Below are 24,682 nucleotides of genomic sequence, written 5' to 3'. Positions count from 1 at the left end.
AACCTCAGTTCCCCCCCCCGGACACTTACATTACGATTCAGTCATTAGTGATATGGTCACATACTTAATTCTTGATGCCTTGCCTTACTGAAAGCACAGCGTGGTTCCGCTCTGCGAATGCCTGCACATTGGTGTGCGTGAGCCGTCTGGTTTCCTGAAGATATTTGGGAAGTGAATGAAGCAGGAATCTGCAGGAGAGAAAAGTACCTCATGGTTACAGACAGTGGATGATGCTGTCCTGAAGTTCTGGTGTTTATCTGCACTTTTTTGGCTCTAGCTTTTCAGACAAAGCTGTTCGTTCCCTTCTGAGGGCTCAACTTCTGGTTCAGGGATCTGAACCTCAAATTCAGACAATTGTTACTTTTTTGAAAACCGCAAGCAAAAATATCTAAAATGTATATGCATGTATACACCCCTACATGTATGAAACTGTTGGGATGGTGGTGTTTAGGCCTGTGTGTGTATGTGACACTTTTGTGGTTTTCCATTTGTGCTTGTTATGGTTGCAGCATAGGTATTATAGAGCGGTTGGACAGTGTGGGTCAGATACCAGCTATGATCTGAGAAAGTTCAAACATCTCTTGGTTCCTGTTTTGGAACAGAAAAACTGGTTTAATTTAGTAGCTCTACTTGCGTTTCAGGCTGTCTTATAGAAACATCTGGTTCTCTCACTGTTCTTGTGTTTCTGGTCAGTTACGGAAAATCAATGAAGAGCTAGTGAGGTCAGCGCTGCTTAAGATCTTAATATTTCAATGAGGTTTCAGTGCAAAACTGAAGATGATAATTAGCCCTTCAGTTAAATTTTTAGTGAGGCAGACTTGCATAAAGACAGTCTTATTCTCCTTGCTTCCTTCATGTAAACCCCGTGGGGGGATGGCTGCTGATAGCTCTGCCTATCCACAGCTGGTGATTCTGGCTAAAACATTTGATGACTCTTGCAAATACCTTTGCTTTTGTTCCTTCATTCCTGTGAAAGAGACGACTACTAGGTAGATCCACTCTTTATAGAGGCAAGAGAATTTGGGAATATCCATAGGGATTCAAAAGTATGCTCTGGATATTTTCTCAAGAAACTGTTAATTTGAGAAGATGAGAATGTAATCAAAATGCACACATAGGGGTTTTTTTATAGCTTTATGGAGGCTTATGATATCATTTGATGCTTAAGCTAAAATCAAAAAACTTAATCTTGCAGAAGACTGAAAATGGAGTTAACCCTGTGTTTGACTCAAAGAAGTAGCATTACATTTGTCCCTTCTGACTCTGTGTCTTTTTGTTCATGATTCCATGTTACCTGTAGTATTCTTTTAATATGACTATAGGAAATTATGGAAAATTGCTGTAAAGCCTACAGGATTAGTTGCATTTAAATGATTTATATCAATCTTTTGGCTTTTTTGGGTGATACAGGAAAGTGTGATACAAAAAATGATAAATGATTTGAAGGGACTGGCAAGAGAGATTTTGGAACAAATGGGTTTGTAAGCTTAGGAAAAGATCTTGGAGAATCAGACCTTCTGGCAATAGTATAAATGAGTAATGCAGTTCATAACAAAATGCAGATCCGAAATTTTGGACTAGGAAGGAATACTGAAGAGTTAAACAGAATTGTGAAGAACAAAGTGAAATAAATGGAACTAATGTCTAAAAATTTGAATAGCAGTCTCGTTCATGATTATGGAGAACAGCTCAGTTTAAATGTTGTTTGAAAGACTGTCTTTATAGATTCTGCCTCGTGATTGTCCTAAGAGAAGACGGTTGTTAATAAGGATTTTAATATGAATTATGATAAATGGGAAGAGCATGTCATGAATGAACTAAATGGGGCCATTTGTGAGGGTCTCCAGAGATGGGAGAAGTGATGTGTAGCAGATAAACATGAGATTAACATTGAGCAGAGGGGAGAGACCAGCATCCTAAATTGTTACTAATAAGCACTAAGGAGTGAACATCAGCCATACTTTGTGTTGAAAAGGCAGGCAATTTACTAATTAAAAATAATTCATAAGGTGGCTTCTCTTTTTGTATTCTGCCTGTAAAATAACGTGCGCACGTGAAGCTTGGAGGCAAAGTAGCAAACTGATCCTGTATAAGGAAGATTTTAGAGTTTGTTGCCTTAATACTTATGCTCCTTTTAAAAGTGTTGTTTTGCTCCTTTCCATCTCTGTGTGTACACCTGCAAAAGATGAAAATAATCTTTTTGGCAAGACTCACTGTTAAGTAATGGAAATAAAAGATATTACCGTTTCTCCCATTACCCTAACTCCTAATAATGAATACAGCGTAAGATGTACAGTGCTTTAAAGCCTGAATGAATACTATGTTCAGCTGAAACTATGGAGATGAGATGAACATAGGTAGAATGTGCTATTCTTTATTTTGGACATGAAGTACTTCCTGTTCTCATCATGCTTTTTATACACTAAAGTCATAGGATACTAGTAAAGCGCTGTTCCTTTTCCCTAATTATGCAGCACAATTGGAAATTGTGGGCAAATCTCCTAATCTCCATAGTGACAGCAGAACATTTATCTAATTAGTAGTTTGCCTTTTGGCATTACTTTGAGTAAATTAGCATTTCATTAGATACCCTGGGCTACTGGGAAAAAGTTTCCCAGAGTAGTATTTAGTGTTTCTTCTCAAGAGTGTATTCTGAATTAGCATAGGTTAATGATATCCTTTGTAACTGGAAAGACACAGAGTAAGAATACTGTTGTTATTCTTAATATCAGAGGGCTACGCGTGGAGGTGCTTTGCTTTCTTTAACCATCAGGAGCCAGAGTAAAAACTTAGTCACCTTATTTGATGACTTGCTCATTCCTCAGGGGTAAAAAAAGGGGGGGGGGGGGGAGGGGGAGGAGTGGAACAGGTTTGAAATTCAACTTGACCTCCTCCCTCCACCCTTTCCCTAGAGGATGAACTTTCCTTTTAGATTGCAAACAGTGCAAAGCATAGTGGTGAGGACTAACCCAGAAGTCGTGCTCTATCACTTGCTAATTATAAATGAGCTCTTCTGCAGTATTTCCAACACAGCTGATCCAGAATAATCAAAGACTATTTGCATTCTTTCGTTGCGTATATAAATCAGTGATAGGAAACTGGGTGACTAAGTTTTGGTGCTGACTGCCAGATGAGAAGTGTGGGTGCTTATCATGCTTTCCTGAACCATAACTTTGATGGAAAGTTAAAAGAGGTAATTCATCAAAGATGGATTCTCATTGGTTTTCTTTCCTAGTGTTAAAAAGAGCAGAAAGAAAAATCCATGGATGTGATAAAGGGTTGCAATTTCCTTTCCTTGAGTCATTGGCTGTTTCAGACCCTTGAAAGAGTCATTGGCTGCCTCCTGTGGCAGAAGATCGGTATGAAGTATGATGTTAAATATTCTCCTTTTCCCAAAGTGGTCTTTGCATTTACATTCGTACCACCATTTACATCTACACCGCCGTTGTCACAGTTGCCTTTTGGTAGATGGAGGCATGTAAAGGACCTGTCAGTTGTTTTGCCAAATCCAGAAGATGAAATGTCTTCTGTTTGGGACTGCTTGGCTGTCAGACTGGATTTTGTATCTAGTAGCACAACGCATCTGGAGCTTACAATATTTGTGAACTTGGAACCAGTTACAAAAGGGACCCCCAGTGTGGTGTTGACACATGAAGGTCCAGAGCAGCCTGTCCAGCTGGGCTCGGTGACAGCAGTTTCTCCGCTCCTGGGCTGGGTTCTCTGAGCAGATGGTCACCTACCTTTCTGGAGGTGAGGCAGGACAACCATGTGCTTTCACCTGCCCTTTGGTAGGTGTTTTCTTGTTTCCCTGCCCTGGGAAGGCTTTTTTCCTCATTTCTTGTGACTTGACACTGGCTTATTTCATGGTGAGAGAGGAGCTCGTGTTACTTTCTGTCTGTTCCCTCGGGCATCTTCAGTTACCCCTCTCCATCTGGTAATTATTTTGTCTTCCTGTGCAATGAGTCAGCCGCAGTTTTGGGGTGGATCTTCCTAGACTTTCTGCTGTGATGAGCTCCCTGTAAAAAAACCAGGAAACTAATTTTCTAACTTTGATCAAATCTCGTTTTTGTTTTTTTTTTTTTAACAACAACTGGAACAATTAATGGAAAACTTGAAGATGAGGGAAGACAGGACGGAAATAAAGAGGGTTCATTAATCGCTCTTTCCCTCTTCAGGTTCCTGCTTTCAGGTCTGGTCCTCGGTTACCTCGGTACCCTTGTAGAAAGTTCGTACGGGTGTCCAGTCCTCCCTCCTGGTACCTGGGAAAGTCTTCCCTGCAGCCACTGAGGCTGGTTAGTGCCTGGCCCTAAAATGAGAACGCCAGAAAATCTGGGTCTTGGTTGACTGCGCCTCCCCCTTGCAGCAGGACCCCAACTCTTGGCCACCACGCTTTGCACTGTCCCTTGGCTCTATCATTCCTCATAGGGGATGTTCAGTAGCTCACGAAACAGCTGGTTCTTCTTTCCACCTCCATCCAGAGGCCCAGAAACTTTACTTAAATGTACTGTAAGAACAGAGAACAGTCTGTCATATCCTAGATACACATTTGAATTAACTTCTCTTTCCTTATAGGATTCTAAAGGGACTGTGAGAAAACCCTTTAATCTCCTTGTACATGTTCAAATAAATACTTTTCTCTGTGTTTGTTAGCTGCATTGATATTGTTGTTACCAAGCATGGTCTAGTGAATGTGGATTTGGGACTGCATAAAATTGCCAAACAGCACCCATTTTCTTATCCACGCCCGACATATGGTTTGTTTTGGGGAGATCTTGTCTGAGGACCTGGAAAATGTGAAGGCGATGTTAGAGGTATGTTAGAGAGAATGACTGCTGTAACCTAATGATCTGAATTTTGTTCTACAGCTTGATGACTGCACCCTGCAATTGTCTCACAATGGTACCTATCTGGATCTCGAATCCACCTTAGCAGAACAAAGAGATGAATTGGAAGGCTTCCAGGAGGATGCTGGGTAAGTAAATGTTTACTAAATTTAGATAAATAGGCATATTTTTCCAGAAGCATTGAGGTTTTGGGGAGTATATGTGGTTAACTTGGTATGTTCAGGTCAGCATAGGAACAGAAAAAATAGAATTCTTTCCTCTGTATGCACATATGTCTCGCCCTTTATGTGATCAAGAATTTTATGACATTTCTATCTACATTCACTCTTACGGTTTCTCTAAAAGAAGACGGCATGCTGTAAGAAATCTATAAAGATGAATATGTTGACTAGTTAATAAATTTTTATAGTTCTTTTGAACTTGATAAGTGCGGGTGGTTTGTTCTGAGAACTCTGAGCTCTTTCTTATACAATAGTAGTCAGTGTAGAAGATTATATTGGGGTGGTGCTCCTGAAGTTATAAACTTAATTTCTTTGCGCTTTGAGATTTAAGTCCTCATTTTATATTCTTGGAGAAAAAGACCTGTACTGATTTCTTTTTTACTCCTGGAATATTGATTTAGCCAGCCTGGTGTGTGTTTTGTTGTTGTTGTTTGAACATTCTCTTCTCTTGCCTTTTTATTTTTTTTTTATTATTGAGGGCACACATGGATTGCTCTGTCACAGCTTTCCATAAACCATCTCTGATGAGAACTGAGAGTGAAAACAAAAGTTAGCATCAATGTGTGTCTGTGTGAATGCACATATAAAATTTGCTTTTTAGAAGATCTTTTTTTTTCTAGGCCTTTTAGGGGATTGTCTTGTTTTAGATATAAAATGAACAGACAGTCTAGAGCTATTTTTGCCTTGCTGCTTGCTATATTGGACTGGATAGTTGTAATTAATTTTATGGGTGCGTTTTGGCATGGGCTTCGTGCATGTGAGTAACATAGCTGTGCCAGAAGGAAATTAACTGCATTCTGAATTGGTCAGGGCTTGTTAACACTAAGAGATGCAGCCCTTTTGCTGATACTGGTTTCTCTACTTTTTGTGACAGCTGTCTTGCCTTTGATGGATGAATATTTCTTACAAATTTAAACTGTGCCTCTGAAGATTATTTTATGTGGAGAAGAATTTTAGATATGTGTGCATTTATGTATGTCTTCATACATGCCAATTTTTGGGCATGTTTTTACTATTGGGAAATAAAGAAACTGTTCTGCTGGAAATTAAATTAGAAGAGAGTTCCTCAATAGGCAGAGTAGCCAATACAGTTAAACTGAGCCTCCCTTCCTATGCGATAGGAGTGTTGAGTGTAGCAGTTGATGTAGTGTTCAGTTTTATGCCGAGGTGATAAAAATTGTTGCAAAGAACATCAAGTTCGTATTTCCAGCTAACTTTTTTATTAGTTGAAAGCAAGTAAGATGAAGGAAAAATCTTCTCTTTTGATAGTTTTTTGTAGTAGTAGGTGTGAGTTTGTCAAGTCACGCTTTCTTTCCCTTCCATTGATGTATGTGTGATAATTCTAGTAAATTTCACTTCATTGCTTTTGATACCCCATAATAGCATTGCCACACAATTCGGCAAGCCAGGGATGACTTGGTATTTTTCTTGCCAGATTTTGCACTTGAAATGGCAAGCTACCTTCCACCTTGTTTTAATTTATGCTTCCTTTGGGCACATAAAATCAATGATACAAATTGTTCCTGAAACGCGATTCTGATTTTCTCTGTGGTGCCTATCATAGGGGAAAAAACTCTCAACGAAAAACATGTGGAAGTAACCGTGCTGCTTGGAATTTCATGTCTACTGTGTTGTTCTGAGCTCAAAGATCAGGTTATGTTTTTATGTACTGTGCACGCGTGTGCAGGCCTCCTCTTACTTGTGCAATCTGTTGTCAGTTGAGTAAATTGCTTCTTCCAATGGCTTGTCCTGCCAGGTAATGTGAAGTCTGCTGGGAAGTCCTTCATTCCTCTGCAAAGATGAATAGGGAGGTATGAAACTGGGTGTACTAAGGTGCATCACAAAAGCTTGGGCTACAAATTATTATTGTAATTATCTTTTGAAATGGGTTTTGTGAAATGAAAGGGAACTGTTGTGTCTCGCCTTCACTGGTCTTTGCCCTCCCTCTGGTAACTGTGGGCTAATAAGAAGCTCTGTGTTTTCACGTTTCGGCTGCCTGCCTTGGGTGCAACACCAGGACAGGCTGTGTTAGATGCTGCCATTGTAGCTGTTGTGACCCATCTTTTTTTGATGTCTTCCTACTACAGTTCTCCTTCAGACCCTGCTTTCTTACCTTCACGATAAATTACATAGGTGGTGGTGGTTGAAAAGGCTGAAGTGGTGAGAACGGAGAGAGGGAAGAATGAGGGGGGTGTTGGGGAGTAAATCGGGTATGGCTCAGGCAGAAAATGAAGGAAGTAGCTTGGCAGGAAAGGATCTGACATTTTGGGGAACTGCGAGCTGAAAGCAAATCAGTGGTTATGATGCTGTGAAAAAGGTAAGGGGCATCCTAGGGTGTGGAGCAGGAATTTAGCCAGTGAAGCGCAATGAACTTGGTGTCTTCAGTACTGGTGAGGACTCACCTGGATTTCTGTATTCCATTTTTGTCCATATTTTGTGAGAGAATGGGAGGATGATGAACAAGAACAACCAGAACTTCAGAAATCTGTGCAATAGCTTCCCCCTATGACTGAGTAACATTGTCACTTCAGGATAAATGCACCTTGTGTGATGTTATCCAGAGAAAAAGAATATTCTAGACATAGGGTATCAAATGCAGTCAGTAATGTCTCTCTCCGTCCCAGTTTTCTAGCAAACTAAACTCCGTTTTTTGTCCTTGCAGCTCTAATCTTTTGCCCCTGCAGAGACCACGGTGCTGAGCTGAAGTGCTCCGGAGCTGGAGCTGCTGGCTGCAGAGGTTGGGTCCTTAGCAGCAGCCCGCTGTCTGGGAGCGACTGGCCGCAGAAACCACTTAGTCTCTCTCTTTCTCTCTGGGTCATTTCAAGGTCCTGCTCTTAATCTTCAAAGCTTTTAATTTTCTGAGATTAAGCTTCCTCAGGACCTGCCTTTTTGCCATGCTGAGGCTGTTGTGCTCATCAGGGTCACTGAAGCTTGCTGAACTCTCAATGAAGGATTTAGTAGCTGGATATTCATGGCATTTTAAAAATTTTAGATCCTCAACTGTGGAAGCGCCTATTAAGAGTGACCAGAATGTCCTGCAGTCTGGCTGTGTTCAGCATCTTTTTGCCAAATGTTCCTGTTTGCCCAGGCAAGACTATGAAGATTTTTATTTTGAAATACACTGCTGAAAGGATTATAAATAAATAAACAAACCATGCAGGAGACACAATGTTACAAATTTTTATTGGTGTGAGAGGCTGCAGGTGTCTGTTTCTTCTTGGAAGGATTGGATGAGTATAGTGAAAAATGAGAAGGATTTTTCTTCAAGAAGAAAGAAGGGGGTGGTGGCAGTTAGGCTGGAGGTTCATGATGTGTATCTGTAAACAACAGGTATAAGAAACACACGCACTAATACACAATTACAGATGAATCCCCTTCCATTACTGAATATAATGAAAAGAGGCTTTTGGTAGTTGCTGTCCGCTCCAGCAGAATCTAAACTTCTGTTTAGGGAAGAAGAAAACCCAACACACATGCCCTCTTAGCCTGTAGAGCTAACTGAGCAAAACATGGACAGGGATGGGACTCTCTTCCTCTGTCCACAACTCTCGCTGCTGCCATTTGCACCTTTGGGAATAGCTCTGGGATTCAGGAGAATTGGATTGGTTTTATATGGTTTTTGGGGGGGACGGGACAGTCAGCATGAACAGTTGGCCAAGCAGTGAGGCTGGCCCTGCAGAAGGTGTCACAACCAGGAATCGGATCAGTAAGAGCATGTAGGAAAACTGCCTTTCTTTTCAAGTCTGGCATGTATTCATGGTTTGTTTGCTTGTTGTTGTTGGGGTTTTTTGTTTGTTTGTTTTACCCCCCCACCCCTTGCTCTCAACACAAATTACTTTGTGGATGCTTAATTATGTAAGGAGGTAATGTGGAGGTAGTTTAGGTGGGCTGGCTGTTTTGTTAAGGCGCCTGTGACAGGTAATGCTCTTTTCCTTTGTTTACTTGCGATTTTATAGAGCGAGCAAGAATTGTCAAGCAATTTATGTTTTTAAATTACCATATGATTGCCCAAGTTCTTTTTATGGGCATGTCTTAACAGGCCCTAATGATAGCCCACAAGGTAATGCAGTCCTAAATCACAGAACACAAAAGTTTCTTCAGACAGCACTCTGTAAGCAATGGAGATTTCCTGAGGGAATACGCTTTCAAGACTTCTGTTCAGCAGAAAGATTGTTTTAAAGTACGTCTGACAAATCACTTCAGTGCTAATGTTTTTGCATTCCTTCTAGACACCCTGTCCCAAGCCATTTTGGCTAGGTGAGTCCCATTTAAGTTAGAAGCCAGACCTTTTCCCTCTTGATGCTGCTCTTCATTCTGAGCTTGATTCGGAATCTGCCGAAGGCAATGGAGTCTGGCAGGGATCTTTAATATTCTTTTCCTGCTTATGGTACTGTATTTTTTAACTGCTTAGACTTTGATTAGCACAACTGTGAGAATGAAAATTTTTCGTCACTTTTTTACGTGGGGAAGTTGGGGATGCATTATAAGGTTAACCTCGTTTTTGTCTAATAAAAATGATGTGGCTCATTTCTTGAAGCAGTACTACCAACTAGCAGATTCTATGTTGATTTTGTATTAGTTTGAACAGAGTGTATTTGTATTAGTTCACTGTTTGAAAACTTTCTCAACTTATGATAGCTTTCTTTCCATGTTTTGTCCTGATGTTGTTTCCATGTTTCTCAGTTCCAACAGCAAGAAAAATAAGGGAGGTGCCTGTGAGAGATTGTCATGGTGTTGCTGCAGACAGTAGAGACTGTGACTGCTTATTGCAATGATTTACTCATGTTTTGAAAAATGTATTAGTCCACCTGAATATTTTGATTTCTGTGATATTTAGTTATTACTCTGTCCAAATGCTGAATCTGAGAAATGTAATGGATGGTCACAATAAAAACATGGAACAAAGCAAACAAACAAAAAAACCCCCAAGCTCCACCAAACCAAAAGCCCTAACAAAACCCCCAAATCCAAACAAACAAGCAAAAAACCCAGTCAAAACAAGCTTCTTTCTATCAAGAAGACTGCATTAGTTCAGGAAATTGGTGCACAGTTAGAGCAGGTGCCGTGTGGAAGATTTCCTTGTGTTTTGCTTAAGGTCCTCTTTATATGTCAGGTATCATGCATCTGTCCAGTGCAAGATTTTGAGCTGAAAGGCTCAGAACTGTAGAGGAACATGATGCTATGTGGGCCTGAGTGACAGAGTGACTCAAATGCTTCTGCTTTTGATCTTGGCTTTCTTAGGCCTTGAATAGCCTGGTGTGTTCAAGGGTTTCCCGAAGTGGGACCCTCCTGCTTTCTCTCATGCTCTTTGGTTAGAGTCTAGATGTATTCAGGCTGTCATATAGCTGAGACTTTACGGTAAATTTTGGCAAGTGTCAGACTTTATACAGGGTAGCGGTATTCCAGTCTATAATGTATCAGGCTAAGATATTGATCCACGTTTTGAAGTGAACGATTAGCTAAAACTTTACTGTTGCAAAATAAATGGCCATAAAGATTAAGTTTTCACATTTCTAGCGAAACACATTGATTTTTCTCAATGGCTATGTTGGCGCTTTTTTAATTTCCTCCCTTCCAAAGTTTGAGGGCAATAGCTATTACTACCCATGTTTTCAAAACTTTATGCAGCTTTTTAACTTCTGAATTTTTAACCCTAATAAAATGTCTTTGTTTATAAAAGAAAAAATTCATTAGAAAGAATGTTGAAATTAATCTTTAGGTGGAAGTGTAGAAATCAATTTTTGTAGTTACCCTGTGATATTCCTTGACAGCAAAATGAAATAAATTAACAGGTCCCATAGATTTTCCCTGCCACAGAACAATAGGCAAGGCATCTCTGAGCATTCATACTTCCAGGGCAGGTAATCAAGAATAATTAAGCAAATGTGCCTGCATTTCATAGAGCCTGACAAATGAGACATGTGACTTTGAAGGATGTGCCCTGGAAGTAGGATAGAGGCAACTGACACTTGAATGTTCCACCACAGAAATTATTGACCAGTTATGAGAGAAGAATTTCTTGTCAGTGGATCTTCTCGACAAGGTATCTTGTGAAGATGAATCTTGTCAAATTAAGCTTTCCTACTAGTAGTAAAATGCTACTACTTTTGCAGTTAAAGAATGAATACTGTTGTGTGAATGTAGAAGGTATGTAGAAAACAAGCATCTGAATAAATAATAGCAAACTTGAATAAATTTTACTCCAGACCAAAGCTTGTTTTCTCATGTACTCTCAGCTTTAAAGCTGGCTTTATCGTGTGGAAGTAAATATCTTCTGTATATATCTAGGTCAGAGACTGCAAGCCGCTTTGCTCGCACCAAACGAGACAAAATGCAAGACCCGTGGGGGCTTGTGGAAAGAACTGGTCCTCACCTGCTTCAGTCGGCTGGCCAGGAGGGAGCTGGAGGGCAGCAGTCGGTGCAGAAATTAGGGCGATCACCAGTATCTGTGGTCTGTAGTTGAAGCCTCGGGATATCAAATGGGGCTGCCACTCAGTGCACCTTACAACGTTGTTCCAGTCTAGATAGAGAACCTTCAGGCAAGTAGCCTACAAAAAAAGTTGAGATACTGCGTAGCCTCACTCTCATTGACATGTTGACGTGCCCTTCAAAGGGAAGCAGAGTTGGTTTTGCTCTTTTCCCAGTGCCCCCAGTCTTCCAAGCTGAGCCATGTTCCTTCCAGCCAAGAAGGAGGCAATGTCCATAGTGGTGCCTTCCACAGCTTGGACGAGGAGGCAGGTCATTGCTTCATGAGCTCCTCCCCCTCTACGTGGTTTTGATTTTGGGGCAGCACAGCCTGGGTGGTTGGTGGACCTGACTCGGGTGGGTCATGTGCAGCTCTTAGGGGTGATGCTTGTGCAATGTGAGGGAACCCAGTCATCTTACCCCATCATCTGTGAGTAGCGTCAAAAGCTCATGCAGGCTTTTGGGGTGTTCGACAGCACAAATCCCAAACATGAAAATATTCTGCAGTCTGGTTTTGTCCTGTGGAGGTTTTTTTGTGTTTTTTTTTTTTTTTTTTGGTGAGGGTGTTTTTCTGTTGGTTGTTTTTTTGTTTTGTTTTGTTTTTTTTTATAGGCTTGACTCATGGTTTTATAGCGTGTGGCTGTCAATACCAAAACAGCTGTGTCTCTTTCTCCCCCACTTTGCCTCAGAGTTTACTCACAGCTCTCTGTTGTCGAGGGAAAAATCTACATCTGTACCAAGGTATCTGTGGAAACATTTGAAGATTTGCTATTTTTGAATTTTAGCGATTACTGCTGGCAAATGAATGCCATGAGTGCTTTTCTTCAAAAATGATTTCCATTGCAAAATGTATTCAAAAATATGGTTGTGCTTAGCCCTCTCCCAGGCCATTACCTATGAAATACAGTGCCAAACCAAAAAGTGTGTGAATAATGTTTACGATTTTTCCTAGGACAAACTTTTTTAAAGATAGTCTAATTTGGCATTCAGGTTTACATGTGAAAATAGCTGAGAACTCCAGTATTTTAGGATAGTACCTTAAATGAAAACAGCTTATAGAAACAGCTGATGCCAGATGTTTTATTTGAAAACATTTAATTTTATTAACATTGAAGCTCCTTAATAGCTGCATTTGCTCTCTGCCCTCCTCATCGATGATGAGGTTATAAGCTAAGTGAGCAGCTCTCGAGGCTTGGAAATGTGTTTCTCTTCAATTTGTGAGGAGGAAATCCCTTCCTCTCTCCAGAAACAGATCATCTGTGGGACTTCAGGTAGGGCTGCCAGAAAGTGCTGTAGGACTGCTCTGAACGTGATTCCTGTTGTGAGTAAAACCATCCATTTGAGGATCCAAACCTCGAACAGCAGCAGCACCGTGCACACCCACCGTCTGCTGGTGCAGCTTGCAAACTGGTGTAGTATTGCAGCGTAATTGCCCTGAGCATGTGGGCAGCTGAGTGAGTTTGTGCTGGGTAATTAGTAAAAGCTGTGAATTTACTACACTTCCTATTCCACAGCAATTATTTGTGTGTGTGCGTCTACCCCGGGGTAAACACAAAGTAGGTGTGTATAAGCAAGCTCAAACTCTGTTTATCCTGTGGGAATTCATCTGTCTGCGCACTTGGTGCGAGTGGGGTGTGCGTGTGTGTTTGTTTTACCACTGACTAAACTAAGGTAATAATCTGCTTATGATAAAAATAAGTGTCTCCAGTTTAACTTCCAGTTATGAACTAGCAGTTTAAACCACTGCAAATCTGTGACTAGCCCAGGATCTCCAGTAACAGAGCTATGAAAATTCGTGACTTCTGCCAGGTTTAAGCCCACAGCAGTACAGCAAAATAGTAATTTATTTCACGTGTGCTGCTCGGTAATTGTGCTTGCTAGCAAAACCATTGATGGCCCAGCAATAAATGCAGAGCCAATTTCCTAAATAGAATTAATATGGAGAAGTGAGTGGCCTGAGGGCAGTGTGTTATATTTAAGAACTTGTATGAGAAGCTGTGAAGGAGCCCTTGCCAAATATGATGCTAATGGAAAACTTCCAAAAAGCAGAGAGGGACCCAAAGAACTATGTTGATCAATGCAAAGTAGAATTTATTTTTATGTACTTATATCCATGCATGCATGTTCTACTGCAAAGTCGGACAGTTTTAAAATACTTCTTGCTGAGTCATGTTAAACTGATCACATCCTGAGAAAGAGCTTAATTGGCCAATTAAGCCAGTAGGACATAGCTTTGAAACGTGTTCTGTGTTGCTTTGGTTAATCTTTTCTTTAGGTTGTTATCTTTTTAGTATCATCAATGGAATTGGAAAATCATGAAAGAGAGTTTTTTTCTTTAAGGTGTTAGATTTCTAGTAGAAGGGAAAAAATATGAAAAAGTTATTAAAACCATTTTTTACAAACTAAGTCAGTTTTTTGCTTATTTTTAATTATGAATAAATAATTATGAAAAAAACTTAGAGCTCTCTTTTGGTACTCTAACTTAGAATTGGGTCAGGTAGCAGGGGCCTTTATGGGAATGAAAACGATTGTGCAGGTGCTGTCTGCTTCTGCTCTGCAATTATGGAACTTCTCATGAAGTTGGCTGGCACTTTATTCTCCTGGAACCAAAATTGTGGGAGCACCAGAGGGACCTGTTGCCTGAAGAAGTGGAAACATCAAGTGACCCAGCTGGGGGAGATTAAGTTATTTTACTTTCTTTCCTGCCCTTGTCCTGTAGGTTCTCAGTTCTGATCCCCCTCCTCCCCCCCCCCCCAAATCCTGATATTTCAAGGCATCTGCTTCTCCAAATGCAAAATGAAAATCCTAACGTAACAGGAACTTCAAAGTGCAGGTCATAGAAAAACCACATGACCAGAAATTACCTGGTGTAAAGATTCCTGGGAGGAATGGGCAGCCAGAGTTTGAGAGCTACTGACAGTGGTGGGAAATAGAGAACCTGAGGATTGGAAAGCATTGGTCAAGTCATGTGTCATCTCCGCAGAAGAATGCAACGCAAGGTTGAAGTAGAAGTGAGGAAACGAGCCTTCCGTTTTTGTGTTTTACCCAGAAGCAATATTATTGTTAAAATAGCACTTCTAATGTAAATCTCTTCACCATTTGCCAACTCAAAGTTCGTGTTTTCTTAATGCAAAAATCTAAGATGCAGATTTAACTGATCATGCTATCAGTGTTTCACGGGATGACAGGGTAAACTTCCTGCTGAAAACAATTACATATGGATTGAACTTTTGGGGTGGGAAGGGACACAGCTTTGTTCCTGAATAAGGACAGCTCTTGAAAAATGGTCACTTGTTGACTGCGAAGGCAGCAGTCAGCCCTCAAATATTTTAGGGGCTGTTGGAAGGTTATTGTTTTAATGTGTGGAAATTGAGCTATTAGCAACTGAGAAATAACTAGCATGCTGGTTCAGAAAGTAGGGGAAGGGGGTGGGGAGGGGATTCTCATTTTCCAGCTTCTGAGGTTTGCTTGCATATAAACTACCAAAAAGGACAAATGGAACAAATGTTCCCCCATTTTAACTTGCTGCTTTTCACAGTGTGTCAAAGTGATTCATTGTCTTCTGGCAAAAATCATTGCCTTGTGGTGAGGTACATAGAAGACTCCACCCAGACTTTTACTGACACGTACTCAGAATACATTAGTAACAAATAATTAGGCACTATTAATGTGGCTTATAATGCATACTTGGTGAATCCCTTGAATGTTTCACTCGACCCTTTTGAGTTTCTCATTTTCTTCCCTCTTCTCCTTCCATCCTATTCGTTTCTATTTAAAAAGAGGAAGAAAAAGATGAAAACCCTGCCTAGTAAATGTTACGCTTGGGAAGAGTAAGTAGGTGGCTGTAAAAACCCAACACCTTGTCGTGACTGTATGTAGTCCTTATTTGCACAGTTACAGGGATAAGAGTGTGTCAGCCAGGGTGCTTTTCCTCTCATCAGCATTCACATGTAGCTTTTTGTACGGTATATAGGTTGTTAGTAGGGAATGAGGTGGTTGATTTTTAAATTCATGTTGGCAAACACAGAACATATTGGAATAATTTACAGGAGAAAAAACCTGTACTAGTCTCAGCATACTTTGTTCCTTTGCATACTGTTGCTTACACTAATAATTTGCAAGATTTTGCCTGCCCAGTTTTTCTTTAGGGAATATGCTGTTGGGATTAATTTCTACTGGGTTAGTCAAGTTTTAATTCTTTATTTATATGTATGTATTCAGGCATCTGAAGAGTCTCTGTTTACGTATTTTTATCCACTCTTGTTAAATGATTGTTACTTTAGTAAATGTGTTATGGTCCAGGAATGCTCTGAATAAAACAACTATATTAAACAATCAGATGACTCGCAAGTGTATTGCAAGAACAGGATGCGGAGACATTCTGACATCACGCTGTTTTTAGATGGAAAAACTGAGGTAGGAAAGGAAAGTCCACTGACTTCATTTGAAGATGAGTGTGTGTGTTTGCCTCCAACTGCCTGTCATGTACCAGAAAGGGTTACCGGTGCTGTCAGTCATTTGAAGTGTATTGGAGGTGAATCTTAGCATTTAAAAGACTGTTTTTGTAATTATTTATTTCCTGAGCTCCTTTGTTTCCATTACTCAATGAGAATAACATGAACTTGAATATGATACTTGGATCATTGGATGATGATCTGTGAAGAACTTCAAAAAGGTTATTCGTTTGTGTAAGATTTGCGGGTGATTTTCAGAGAGATTCTGAACTCTTCTCTCCATGCACGAGTGTGCTCTTGCTCCCTCTCAAAAGACTTGGCTTTTACACACTTTTTTTTTTTTAGAGTATCAGGATTTTTTTGGCATCTATTGAATCTGCAGTCGAATGGAGAAGCATATCATATTGAAACTGCAGTCAAACCCTATCTTAACAACACTGAAATCAAAACTTTTGATTTATGCTGATTAATAGCAGGTTAAGAAACACTTTGCTTATTGTGTGTGTGCTGGCTTGCAGATCTTTTTCAGGGAAAATCTGATAGGCTCAAGTGAACTCTGGCAAAAATTTCACCTCTTATGCATTCACCAAGGAATTTCTTGTTTTCCACTGCTGATGTGGAGTACCTTAAACTACAAAGTGACTGACTGTGAGGCAATACCCCACTGCAGAAGCGTTTTCCACTCCTGGAAAGGTGCGTGCAAGTGAAGATGGAAATACATAGGTGCTGAAATGAAATTGCAAAAATAATGCACTTCAGAGTGTGCCTGTTGCCACACATTTGCTTCTGGTGGCATGTTATTGTCCAGGCTTCTCTTGTGGGAATCAGTGGCTCCTACCTGAGCTTAGGGATTGTTGTTGGATGTTGTTCTCATTAAGCTACTCCTCTTGGAAAAAACACGGATGTGATTATTGGAGAAGGTTGATGGTCCACCAAGAAACCTGAGTGCTATGAGAGGCTGTAACAAAACGTGAAGCATGTGTTGTGCATGTGTGCTTTGAAGGCTTTCCGTGAAGAGCAGCATTTGTGTTAGGTTTTCATAATGGTTAGGTTGTTACATCAGGCAGAAGTAGATGCAAAATTTTTATAGGATAAGTCGTCAGGTTAGGCTGGCTTTAAAGGCTGGCGGAGTCTGAAAATCTTTTCAGTGTTACTAAGTTGAGTTCAGTTCTCATCCAGCCTATGCCCTCTTTGGGATAGAGAGGCAACAGCCCACGGTACTAGTTTAGCTTGACTCACTAACCTGTTGTGTTTGCTTTGCTAGCGGTCATGCAGGACAATGAAAATATCTGATATTGCAAGAGAGGCTTGGGACAAGGTAAACAGATGCCTGGCTGATCTGATACCACCTGGTTCAGAGTTGGCCTTGCTGTGACTGATTTGCTGATATTGAACCTAAGAACAGCGTGAAACACTGAGGGGGTGCGGTGTGTTGAAGGCTGGGGGGTGGGAAACCTTCCTGTCTGATAGCAATTGAACCTAATAAAAATGCAAGGTGCCCATACTGTTTGCCAGTATCTGATTTCACCTTTATTATCCCTGATTTGGTGAAACCGAAGAGGGCAAACCTTTATCTAACATGTAGGGTTTTCTGTAGAGTTTCGCAAGTTACACGCAGGCTGCAACCGTGAGCCGATGGCTCTTTACAGTGCTCCTCGGAAGCAGGGTGAGGAAGACGTAAGCTGTGCTGTTAGCCCAGCGTCGTGGGGCAATGGGAAAGATAAGGCCCATGCTCTGGACCTCCAGACTTAGACTCCCTTTACTGCTGTCGCCAATTTAAATTGAATCTTTTAGAACTTGTTTTCCGCCACGTCTAGGCTGTCTTACCAGAAGCACCGCTGGGATCTAAAGGAAATGATACCTCTTAGTTTAAAAACCAAAACACATACACGCACGCACAAACTACTCTGGTTTTCAGAGGTTTTGTGTAATTTTCCTTTCCAGCACAGTGAATTACTTTTCTTTGAGTTACCCTCAAGAATTATCCCCATCTAGAACTGACTAATAACACTAATCCTAAAGGATGAAATCCTTGCTTGGAACAGAGTGAAGTGAGGGTCGGGTTGTGGGAATATGCTAGTTTAAAACTGCTGTGAGGGTAGGGTATGATTGTTTAGTATTAATTTTTTAAATTTAAATTAGTTTGGTTTTTTTTTTTTTTTTTTAAACAAAACAAAATCACCCCAACAAGATGCATCACTTAAAATCCTGACACCACTGCGGTTGGCTTAGTGGTATAATCCAAATTCTAGATCGTAGAGTTGGGGGGGGTTCACTTGTTTGCTGATAGCCGTATGAATGTATGTAGCCCTTCATGGAAGATTCAGATCCAAGTTTGTCATTGTGGGGCTAAGTTTGCTTGTAGTCCTTAAATATTTCAAAAACGGAAGAACGTACAAACCCTAGCAAAGAGTAGAGCTTAGACACTCTGTCTCTTATCTACATTAATTGAAAGGCCCCAAGTTGTTCGTGAACTAAAATCATGGCTTCTAGCAGCACCATGCTTTGCTGCTGCTTGTTGGGGCCTTTTGATGATTCAGGTGTCCATGCTACAGACTTTTTTTGAGCGAGTATAATGAACAATAGTAAGTTTGCTTGACATTCAACTATGTTCCTAGAGTGTGTTATTAAAACCCTTGCAGCTTTGCTGCTGCTGTGCTATAAAGCTGTGGTTTTTTCCATGGTTGTCAAGTATTATGGAGAAAGCAAAACAGAAGCCCAGAAGGCTGTAGCATGACCTTTTGCAGAATTAACACCTTCGATCTAAAGATCTTTTATTGAGACATTAATCGTTAATACAGCTTGAAAAGTAATTTTCATTTTGCTTTTAAATGATAATGTGTTTTCAGGGGCATGGAAGTTTTAAAACAAACTAAAATTATTGAATTGAAGTATCTAGGCCTTTAGCAAAATTTTAGGAAGTTTGAATGGTTGCCTGTCCTGAAAGAAAGGTTCCTCAGGAAAAAAAAGGAAGCATTGACATAAAAAACGTATATTAATTAATGCATTCCCCTGTCTTACAAGGATGAACTTTGACAGGGAAGTGACTGTGGTCTTCCTTGCTAATAATGATAATGAATTGTAATTGGATATTTACATAAAAATCCCATTTTTGATACCAGCAACTCTTTAGTATAGGTCTGAGGAAGAGGGATGTCTGTGTCCTAATAAAATAGACTCCCATAAAAATGCCTTTCAAAGTTTCCTTGAAACATTAAGAGGAAAACTGTGTGTGTGGTGTGTTTTTGTTTGTTTTGGTTGGGGTTTTTTTGGTCTTTCTTCCTTTGTTTTTTCTCCTTAATGCAACAGTCTCAGTATTTCTCTTCTGGTCAAGGAATTGCTAGGCTCAAACATAGGCTTTGCTTTGGAACAAATAACTATTACAGACAACCAATTTAGGTACTATTTTCAAAATGTCATATAAATTAAGACATGTCATATAAATTAAGTCTTGGAAATATATAATTGAGCAAAACTATTTGTAATATATACATAAACAATGACAAAATAAAGCATTTATATTGCAGAAGACAGGCACTCACTGAGCTGTTGGCGTGTATTTATTTACAATAACTTACTGGAGAAGTTGAAACATTCGGTGTCTTGGTAACTCCAAAGACTAGAAGTTAATCTAGTAGCAATAATGATTCTGATATCAACATAGATGTCAACAGAATGTCAAGTCAGCACAATATGTGAAATTGACCTACTCTACTGCTGCTCAATTGTAGCTATTAAATTAACTCTATTAAATACGTCTTGGCTTTTTAAAAAATAAATACTAGCCAGTCGCACTCACTAGAACATACACTGTTTTTTAAAAAAGTCACACCAAGAAAACTACAAGCCTTAGTTAAGAGTAGATTACAGGCTTTGTTACGTGCCTAGGTTTTTGGTTTTAATAAATGAAGCCTGTTCGTTTGAAATCATTTTTTGCAGGATATTTTTGAAACCTCTTTAACACAGATGCCTTGTCTCTCCCACGGCACACCCCTCCTTGTCTGTCCCGTTCTATGGCTGTTGACAGAGGTCTTCGCAGACAGCTTTGCACAGCTCAGACTGTAGTATGTTTTTATTCTTTCCTAGTCAGCCTGGTTATGGAGCCCAAGGATCCTGAGCTTACTTCAATAGTCAGATAGGTACTGACTCTTCCATACCGTTATTATGTTGCTTTACCTGCTGTTCCGGTGCTATAGAGGATGTCTAGCTGATGCTTATCTGAAAGTTTTAAGTCCCCCACATCCTGTAGTCTCAGAAGAGCAAAAAATACGGTCATAAAATGGTCAGAGAAGAGAAATTATATGAAGAACATAGAGTGGAAGGCATACCCAAGGGTGATGCGGGTTGGCAGGGCTTGCAAAACCCAGGGTGAGTCTGCTGGTGTTCCTTGCTCAGCGGAGGTCTGAGAAGAAGCGCCTCAACGTTCTCCCCGTGCTGAAGCGGCGGCCGGTCCCGAGTTAGTCGGCCGTTTGCTCCCACCGCCCGCGGGCAGCCTGCGGAGCGACAGGTCACTTGTGAGGCCACGGCAGGTAGAGTGGCCGTGCCTTGCTTTCTGTAGGAAATACATTGTGCTTTCTTCTATTGGAAACCTCTCCCTGTAAGTCAACAATTGATTTTTAAGAAGTTTAAAAAAAAAAAAGAAAGGTAAACTTGCTTTTTGAGACCTGTTTAACTAGAAGCCCTTGTTGCTATGCTTCATCTCCTTATTTTTGAAGACATGATCTGCTGAAGTGTTTGATGCAGAGAGAACATTTACAGCTACTTAAAATATTATACTGTAGATTGTCTTCTGAAAAAAATAATAATACACAGCTGTTGATTTCGGTCCTCGCACCTACTATTTTTTTAATCTATACTTTAAAATCACTTGTACAGACCTCCTGCGAAGACTATACGGTGCTTAAGTAAGAGCAACGTGTAAAGGCTGACTCCTACAAAAGCAGGAGATGGGCAACTGCCACGGTCCCTGTTTTGCAGATGGGGGACACAGGGCTTAGGAGAAACTAAGCTCAAACCCTCAGAGTAGCTGAGGTCTGGCTTTTAACGTGGCACATTGACACCTCTGTGGCCTGGCCTTACTCGAGCACAACTGTGCAGGGAAGCTGTGGCAAGAGGGAAATTGAAAGGGGGTTTGTCTTTGTCCCAGATGGAGACCCTAATCCCTGAACTGTTCCTCTTTTGTTTCCATAGGAGAGAATTCTTCCTTTTGTCTCAAGTACAAATGGAGGGGGAGAGGTTTAGAAATCTTTTATTGTCTTTCAAATAATTGCAGTGTACCCTAGTAAGAATGTAACGACTCTTGTCTAAGCGAGGTGATAGATCAACGAGCGATGCTAGTATTAGTATTTTAAATTTGGTACCCTGTCAAAGACTCCTCGCTACCTTTGTAAATTAAGTATTCCAGAGGAGTCCTGGCACCCCTGTGCGAAGGGACAGCTGTTAAAAATCCGCAGGATGTGAGCACAGGCAAAGGCTGTGTCCAACCAGAATGGCAGGAGCAGTTTAGGTGGGCAAAGAGTCAGTCCTAAACCTGGAACTGCTCCAGGAAACTTTAAAATCCAGACTGCAGGCCACTCTTGGCGGGGGAAGAGCATGTTGCTGTTTGGCACTTCAGAAGTATTAAGAGAAGGTTCACGCTTTCCCTACTTTGTCCTAATGATGTTCAAGCAGACCCATTAAAGAGCAATTTCATTTAAAGTTGGACTTTTAAAAAAATTATTTTATTTTTTAATCTATAGAGAAAGGTTGCCATTCTGAAACTGGAACGAAGTCCTCTATTAGCAGGTACACAGTTCCACGTTAACCGCTTTTTTCAGTTTCTTAATGTGCTCTTTTTCCTATGTTCTTCTGGGAGCAGTATTTTTCTGAAAATATCTGTCACTACTTCACTGCCCTGTCTTCCCCAGCAAATTTTTTCAGGGAGATGATATAATATGTTCTTTTTTTGTTGAAAGTAATGAAAAATATTTTTGTTCCTCAAAACAATTGTGGGCAGGAAAACAATAAGATGGGGAAGAGCCTTTTTTATCTGGAAAATAGCAGGTTTGTTCTAATTAACTTAAAGCCAGTGGAAAATTCTGCTGAGTGTCTATGTGAAGGGTTTGGCCCTGCAATCTCTCAGCAGAGTCATAAAGTGTATAACTGAGGAAGGTTGTGCTGGTTTTGCATTTGCCTCTAACTCGTATATAGACGTGGGTCTAGGGTTCGTGTGACACAAACTAAGCTGCATCTGAGTGTGTTCTAAAAACAGTTTTGCTTCTTGTGTGTTTTCCCACCATAAATTCATGGAATCACGGAATGGCTGAGGCTGAAAGAGTCCTCTGGAGGTCATCTGGTCTACCCTCCCTGCTCAAGCAGGGCCACCTAGAGCTGCTTGTCCAGGAATTGCATCTTTAGTTTCAGAGAAAAGAGGCAGAATACGCTGCTGTACAAATGGAAAAGACGTTTGGCTTTTCTTGCCCTCCCGCCTTCCATCAGGTGAGAAGGTTTGGGAGCAGAGGCGAGGTGCTGGCTGTGTCCTGATGCCAGTTTGCAGTTGTAGCACCTAGAAATCAAGAACAGTGCTCTTGTCCAGGTTGAAGAAATGCAGCTAGTATTAATTTGTCTGAAAAACAAGGCATGTAGAAGCTATATAGCTGACAGAAAGATAAAGTCATTCTGTTTAAGACCAGGATGGAACTGAGAGCCAGAGTGAAGGAGGACTCAGTTTTGCCTCTTTGCTTGAAAAACACATCTATCTTTGTGCTTTAAAGACTGATTAGGGTTCATGAGCAGATTTGTGAAACTGTAAGCACCCTCTTGTTTGACCTTGCGTTTTCTTTTAATGCTTAACTATACCTAACTTTAAAATATTTTGGTGAAAATTCAAATGTGTGATCATCACTTGGTAGTTCTCTAATATGGATTTCTAGAGAGTCATTGTGGTGGATTGACCTTGGCCAGATGCCCACCGGCCGCGTTCTTGCTCCCTGCCCTCGACAGAAGAGGGGGAAAATAAGATGAAAACAACTTGTAGATTGAGATAAAGATGGGGAGAACACTTACCAGTTACTGTCGTAGGCAAAACAGGCTTGACTTGTGGAAAATTAATTTATGCGAATTAAAGTAGTTGGATGATGAGAAAAGAAGGCATAACTCATAATGCCTTCCCTCACCCCCCACCCTTTTTTCCTAGGCTCAACTTCACTCCTAACTCCTCTACCTCCTCCCTACACCTTTATATATTTTTATTCTCTTCTTTTTTTAGGAGGGGCAAGAAGCATAGTATAATTCTGAGGACCCAGCTGTCGGTGAGAGTCCATGCCTGCATTGGTAAGTGAAGTTCCACATGCCTGAAAGAGAACAAATAAACAGAATCGATCTCTGAGAAGCAAGTCCAGGCAATATGAATCAGACTTGCTGTGTTCCAAGTTGAGGATAATGGCCAATAAATTGATTTCTTTGTTCTGTTTGTTGCGTGCTAATATTAGCTTGAGTTAATTACATTACCCTTAAAGTACGTTAAACAGCCCAGGGAAGTATAGCATTTGACAGTGAAGTGTGATGGTTGGGGGTGCTTTGGAGATTTTGGATTATCCGTCTTGCCACAGCCTTTGTGTGTGCCTGGAGAGGACCGTGTTCTGAATTGGGAAGGGGATCTGACGAATTGTTGGCTGACAGCTAACTACTGCGTTTTAATAGTATGTAATGTTTATTACTTCACATGTTGCAGATCTTGGCCGCGTATTTGTCATTATCACAGTGTCAGTGTCTTAAAAACCCTGGTTAAAACAATGCTGTCATGAGGAAAAGTCTAATGAAAGTCATAATGTGCGTGTCATAAGAGCTTTTAAGGTTGCATAAACAAACACTGATGTGCTGTGATGGCGTTAATATGTTCTTCAGCGCTCTGCAGAGCAGAGTGTTCTGCTGAGTGTTAGGGGCAAAGCTAATGCTCGTGTTCTGGTGATGTTATGGTAAATGTTATGGGTGGCTGGTTTAAAAAAATAAATAGAAATCCTATATGTATGTGCCAGTCACCTGTTTTGTTTTCAACTTCTTCATAGCAGATTCAGCACCCTAACATGTTTAGCTTGTTGTGGGTCTTGCTTCAAGGGATCACAGCTGAAGCATTGAAATGCAGGTATTTACCTTAAAAGGAGGAGGAGAATGTAAAATTTTTGTCTTATTTCCACAGTGCTGCTGCCGTTGGAGGGTTCAGGCTTTAAATACAACTAAACTTCTTTCTCCTGCCCCCAGGATGCATTATGAAACGGCCTTTCTGGGAATTTGAACTGAGCATAAGCAACCTACAGAATTCCTCAAATACCTCCTATTGAGAGCAATCTCTAGGCTGCCTCATGCAGGAACAGATTCTCCTCTACTGCAGTTGACTTCAGGAACTACAGTAGAGCGAGCCTACGCATTAAGTATTAGGGGAGAAACAGAGATGCTGCAAAGTCTAGGCTGATTTTATAAATGTGAATGAAATGAAGAACAGCTTGGAGAAGCTTGTTCTTGTTAGGTCTGGGAATATATTTGGCAAAACAGACCAGTGCAGCAACACAAGATTTCGCGTGTTTCCTGGATTGAGGTTTTATAAGAACAATTTTCATGTAAAAATTTTTGTTCAGAATGCAGCCATCGAGGAATTGGAGCACACCAGGCTCTGAGCTTCCACGTGTGGCTGCTTTGTTGTTATCTGCTTGCGTTCAAGCTC

At 40.6% G+C, this 24,682-nt stretch overlaps 1 protein-coding gene across 12 annotated transcripts in view; it reads left to right on the top strand.

The window, feature by feature from the left end:
* The window catches only part of FHOD3 (formin homology 2 domain containing 3), a 392,512-nt gene that overhangs the window by 30,707 nt on the left and 337,123 nt on the right, over positions 1–24,682 (top strand). For all 12 annotated transcript variants that reach the window (XM_049830455.1, XM_049830454.1, XM_049830453.1 and 9 more), the window contains exons 2-3: positions 4,866–4,972; positions 23,231–23,295. In XM_049830455.1, coding sequence (XP_049686412.1) covers positions 4,866–4,972; positions 23,231–23,295 — 172 coding nt within the window. The remainder of the gene's footprint in view (positions 1–4,865; positions 4,973–23,230; positions 23,296–24,682) is intronic.

The sequence above is a fragment of the Accipiter gentilis genome, chromosome 27 (assembly GCF_929443795.1).
Source record: "Accipiter gentilis chromosome 27, bAccGen1.1, whole genome shotgun sequence".
Classification (NCBI taxonomy): domain Eukaryota; kingdom Metazoa; phylum Chordata; class Aves; order Accipitriformes; family Accipitridae; genus Astur; species Astur gentilis.
The sequence above is the reverse complement of the archived record's forward strand: the minus strand, read 5'-3'. Positions and strand labels throughout refer to the sequence as shown.